General features: G+C 36.5%; 1 protein-coding gene across 2 annotated transcripts in view; it reads left to right on the forward strand.

Moving 5' to 3' along the window:
• The first annotated feature begins 4079 nt into the window (after nt 1-4079).
• The window catches only part of LOC144061629 (N-lysine methyltransferase KMT5A-A-like), a 10213-nt gene continuing 8148 nt past the window's right edge, over nt 4080-6144 (forward strand). For both annotated transcript variants that reach the window (XM_077582227.1, XM_077582226.1), the window contains exons 1-3: nt 4080-4528; nt 4620-4782; nt 5184-5246. In XM_077582227.1, coding sequence (XP_077438353.1) covers nt 4780-4782; nt 5184-5246 — 66 coding nt within the window. In that variant the 5' untranslated portion in view covers nt 4080-4528; nt 4620-4779. The remainder of the gene's footprint in view (nt 4529-4619; nt 4783-5183; nt 5247-6144) is intronic.

The raw sequence follows: 6144 nt of genomic DNA on the forward strand, positions 1-6144 counted from the left end.
CTTCTACAACCTGGTAAAACTCTCAAGAGAAAATCTGTATTTATTGCCTCCATTCAAAATTAACTGGCTATGGCGTCGAGATGTAGTGTACCACCATGATTTACTTGAGCACAAGGTTATTTTACTAAACAAAAACTAATGAAAAAACTAAAACTAAAATTCCCAAAACTTTTTTTTTTTTTAAACGATAATGCTTTCTAAAAAACAAAACATAACAAACTACATTTTATGTTTACAAAAATGTCCTTCGTTTTAGTCTTTGGCAATTCATTTAATGATTGAGCCTTTGGGGATTATTTTAAATGTTATTTTAAGTATATTTATTTCAAGCATAACTCAACTTTTTATTTGCTGCTTAACTGTATAAACTGGTGTCTACAAATGCTGTCTAAATGTCCTGGTCATTACTTTGACATTTTAGTGCATGTTTGTTGAAAGCTTAAATTTGGGGCAAAAAAAAAAAAAAACGTGTTTGGCGCCATCTTCAGGTAACACACTGGGATAAACTCAATTTGGCTGTTTGTCCTCTCATTACGAGACGATACATACTACATCGTCGCCACCCACCGGCTCATTCTCGTACACGCCTCCTTAAACGGCTTCTTCGTGAGTTGCCGCTGTCAATCACAGCCAGACCACGCCCAACCCTCTCCCCATTCGCAAGCCAACGGTCCTTCAGGACGCACCCCCTTTGAGCGCTGATTTAAAAAATTTGTGAGGAGTCTCACTTCCTGTTGAGTTATCCTTCAACCGGAATAAGGACGTTTGAAAGTGTGTCACACAGAAGTGATGTCATCTATCAGCAGCCAATGGAAAAGCACCTTCAGATGACGTCGCTCTTAGGCGACAATTTTGCCTGCTTGACTTGGCTTTTTCATTTAACTCAGCCAAAATACAATGCAAGGTAAGAAGTTACTTTTTTCATTTTACCATGGTGTTCATTAAATATTGCGCACAAGTCATACACTTAAAAAATAAAAATAAAACTAATACTGAAACTAACTAAAACTAGACAAAAACTAAGCATTTTTATAACTAATAAAAACAGAACCATCCTGAAAACTAATTAATACTAACTTAAATTAAATATAAAAAAGTAAACTCAAAACAAAATAAAAACTAAGTAAAATGAAAATTCCAAAACTATAATAACCTTGCTTGAGCATTAACCAGGGATTCCCGCTTTTTTTTTTTTGATTCGCCAAGCTCTGGAAAAATTAAATCTGAGAAAGAGCTGCACCTTAGTTGATCCTATCTAGCCTGCCTTGCGCAGTCTGTGATCCAAATCATCTCCCTTTCACCTTCAAGGTTAACCATTGCGTGAAGAGGCAGTTCTGCCCAAAGGCCGCCCAATTTACTTTAACTCATCGAAGTGGGAAATGGAGAATCCATTTTTTAATACGTCCGCTCGAGGCTTTAGTCATGCCTGTCCTCTCCCTGTGCACGTTTGTCATGGCGGCTGCAGATTGCGGCCGTGAGGATCCAACTCGTGCTATGAAAGTGCTGCGGCCCTTTGATGTGTCAGCAGTGCGTTCGAGGCACAACTCAGTGCAAATTTGGGGATGTGATGCAATGACGATAGGTGAGGGTGAAGAGCTGCCAGGGGGCTGATTGAATGTGCGCGGCCGCCCCTGCGCATCACCCTTGCCTCCATCTTCTTCATTTCCACCTTGAAATTGTGTGTGTGTGTGCGTGTGTGTGTGTGTGTGTGTTTGCCTTTGTGTATTATGAGGACATTTCACCTGAATACATGCCGTGCTGCGAGGACATTTTGAATTATGAGGACACAGCCCATGTCCTCATAATTATTTCAATGCAGAAGTGCTTCTAGGGCTGTAGAAGGCTTAAATCCAAAGTTTTAGCCAATGTCCTTGTAAAGCATAATTACGTGAATTTGTGTATTTTTGTGTATTTGATGGCGCCCCCTGTAGGAAGGTCCTTGTAATGCACCACTTCATGAATAATTCACACCAGTGTATATTTCACAGCATTTGATTGGCTGACCATCACCTGTCCTCACAATTACGCACGTCTCCATAATTCAGTTTTTTCTCAAAATGCTGTGTATTGTGAATGTTTGTCTGTAGACACAGAGCCTTTTTTTTTTTTTTTGCAGCCACCATTTCCTAAGTAAATAATTAAATAATGAAATACCCTACGATATTTAATTATATATTTCAGTATTTAATTATTTCAGTGGTTGTTTATTTAAAAATGTACAATGGTTAACAGCAGAGACAGAGAAACTGTCAGTGCCGTACATTAATTCATCATTTAACATCCCACCCTGCCTTTACAGTATAACATCTTTCTGTACACCAGCGGCCAAATGTTTTGAGAATGACATTGATTTTCTAAGAATCTGCAGTGCTGACTTATTATTGTTTTTTTATGATGGCAATTTGCATGTACATGTACTCCAGAATGTTATAGTGATTAGATGAATTGCAAAGTCCCTATTTGCCATGAAAATTAAAGTAATTTCCTTTAGTGACCTTACAAACTTTAAGTGAAGAAGGCTTCAGGGCACCCAAGAAAATCCAGCAAAAGCCAGGACTATCTCCCAAAGTTGATTCAGCTGCAGGGATAAGGACATCACCACCAGTGTAGAGCTTGCTCAGGAATGGCAGTAAGCAGGTATGAGTCCATCTACACTCATGGTGAGGGAGTAAGACTTTTGGAGGATGGCCTGGTGTGACCAGTGAAAAAGGGATTCCATAAACACAGACCAAAATAAGGAAAAAAGAGTTACAGTTATTTTCTCTGATTAACCCCCTTTCCAACTGTTTGGGGCATCCGGAAAAATGCTTGTCTGGAGAAGAAAAGATGAGCGCTACCATCAGTCCTGCTTCATGCCAACAGTAAAGCATCATGTGACCATTCATTTGCAGGGTTGCTTCTAAGCCAAGTTACTGGGCTCGCTCACAATTTTGCCAAAAAACACATGCGTCCATTACTAAAGTATAGTACCAAAACATCCTCGGACAGCAACTGTGTGACAGCAGCAAGGTTATTTTATTTACTAAAGCAAAAAAACATTTTCGTTAATGAAAAAAAAAATAATAACTTTTTAAAAAAGCAAACTGAAATCACATTAAACGATTACAAAATTATCTATAATTCTAGCAATAATATCCTTTGTTTTCGTCTGTGGTAATTAATTTAGTATATGAGCCTTTCGGGTTAATTTTAAATGTGATCTATTTTTTTTTTTTAATTGACACTGTAAATCATAGAACAATAGCCACTCTTATCAACAAAGTTCATAATCCAACACTGAACCAATTTGTTGATTTAAATGTGATTTATTATATTGCCCGGAGTACGGAAGTGACGTCATCTAGCAGCCCCGATAGAGAACCGCCCCCGGCTCTAATTACTTCACGAGACGTGATGGCAGTGTAGCTGTGCTAATGAGGTAGGTTTGAAGCTCGAATTTTTCCTCCAGAAACTTGTTTATTTTAATGTTGGTCGCTTGTGTACATTGCTGAAAATGATTTATAATGCAAGTCCAGTGTAAGTGCAGCTAAGCTAACGTTAGCATACCTAACCATCTGTTGATTATGATGGTTGCAGCTAATTATTTAGAATTGCTACGCTTTTGTTAGCGACGGTTAGCTCAGTTAGCATAGCAGAGCTAACCGTCTGTTGAGTAAGATAAATGCTAATTGAAATTTTTAAGAGGAAAGCAATAACAGGCTGGTTTGATAGGCTGGTTTGTGATGTGAAAATATACAATGGTTTAGTATTACCAGTACAGTATAAATGAAGTATTGGTAAATTGCTGCATTTGTGTTTACTTAAATTTGTTCTTTAAATAGAAATATTTCAGTAAAGTCTGTTAGTGTTCATTACATTTAATTTATGCAAATATTTAGCAGAGCTGTGCTATCCACTATTTTATTTTCGTTGGCACATTTACTGCACACTGCACAGGATATTATGGTCCACAGAAAGTCAACTTCAAAACATCTGCACCAAGTTACCTATCAAACTGATTGAAACTCATTTTTTTCTATAGCTTTAGATCATTATCTTCAGTGAGATATGTCAGTCATGAGGCCACAGAGATAGGCTGGTTTGTGATGTGAAAATATACAATGGTTTAGTATTACCAGTACAGTATAAATGAAGTATTGGTAAATTGCTGCATTTGTGTTTACTTAAATTTGTTCTTTAAATAGAAATATTTCAGTAAAGTCTGTTAGTGTTCATTACATTTAATTTATGCAAATATTTAGCAGAGCTGTGCTATCCACTATTTTATTTTCGTTGGCACATTTACTGCACACTGCACAGGATATTATGGTCCACAGAAAGTCAACTTCAAAACATCTGCACCAAGTTACCTATCAAACTGATTGAAACTCATTTTTTTCTATAGCTTTAGATCATTATCTTCAGTGAGATATGTCAGTCATGAGGCCACAGAGGGCAAAAGTTAAACCCAAAGAAGAGGTAGCATATTTTTCATCCTTAGGTAAAGACAAGGATGGCTTCACCATAAAATATATTAATTCATTCAAAGGTGAGTATTGGTAAAAGATTCTTTAGTATGGGCCTAGTTTTCATTACTGTTATAATGAAATATTTCTGTTGTATCCCTTTTTCTTTGTAAGGTCGAGGAGTGTTCAGTTCCTGCTCCTTTCAGAAGGGAGTCTTTCCTACTGAATATCGAGGAGAAGTTATAAGCAAACAGGAACGTGAAAACAGGCTGAGAGTGTATCATGATGCCCAGAAGGTTTTCATGTTTGAATTTCACTACAATGGAAAAACACTATGGTATGTTTATATGGTGTGTTGTCACACTTAATTTTGTTTTTTTTGGGGGTGGGGGGGTTATCGTGCAAGGTTTGACAAAACATAAAAGATTAATTATAACTCAAAAGCAAAAGTACATTCTTTTCTCAATATAATTTTTTTTGTTTTTATTTCATTTTTTTACAATATTGTGACTTATTTTTTTATTTTACTTTTACAGTTATCGTGAGTATCGCTAACCTCACAATATCATGTTGATTATCATATCGTGATTGCTTATCATGACATTTGGATATTGTTTCATACATGTGACATACTAGAATTACTGGTCGCACATTCATGATTACATGAAATTACAGTATAGCAGTCTAGTCTTAGTAAGAATTTAATTGTATTGGTATTTTTCTATTCATCTACCCCAGGTTTCCACTGAAGCACAACCTGATGAAGACACCGCTATCACAGACTGCGCCAAAGTTGACCAGGTGACTAGATTTCTTTTTGAATGTTGTTGAAATCAGTTTTCAGAAGCAAGACATTAGTGGAGGGTGGAGATACTAGGGCTGCACAATATGTGGAAAATATCTTGGCGCACGAATGGCTCATGCAATATGTGCATTGCAAAGACGTGCAACAAATGGATATTGGATTGTTTGTATACTTTAGTCTGAGGCTAAGCGATATGGCCAAAAAATTAAATAAAAAGTCTTTTAAACCAACCATCCAGCATTCTGCCACCACTTGTGCAAAATTTCAACTCACAATAACATCTGGATGTAACAGAACATTATAACAGTTTTTAATAATCCAGAAGACAAAATACATTTCACGATTTAGCAAATTTTCAACGATTCAATTTGAATTTAATTTATTCAATTAATTTGATTTATTGCCAGGCCCTACTTGAGTCTGATTTTGACCAATCAGAGACAACCTTAATTGCGCATCGCCATACAAGAGAATTGTATCGAGGAGCATTACTAACAAAAAAAACCTTATTTGGATAAAACTAGATCAAAATGAGCATGATTATTTTTCCGCATGTACGTGTATTTCTTTAATTAGATTATGAAGATATATATATTCGGTCCATGTTTAATGTCAAAATAATCTCCATCACTGTATAAAACACCCATGTCGCATGTTTTGTCAATACTGTGCAGCCCTCGCAAGATACACAGTCCTCACAATGTCGTAGTTGTGAATAACTGACACTCTGAGGACAGTGTATTTATACACTGTGAGTTTAAAATACGTTTTGAGGGCTTGGAGTTACACATACAGTCCTCACAATTCATACTCTGGTCAGGTATGGACACTCTGAGGACTGTGTATTTTCTTATTTTTGTGTCATTGTGAAAAATAGACGTCACCAATTTACAC

Source organism: Vanacampus margaritifer, chromosome 12 (assembly GCF_051991255.1).
Source record: "Vanacampus margaritifer isolate UIUO_Vmar chromosome 12, RoL_Vmar_1.0, whole genome shotgun sequence".
NCBI lineage: Eukaryota > Metazoa > Chordata > Actinopteri > Syngnathiformes > Syngnathidae > Vanacampus > Vanacampus margaritifer.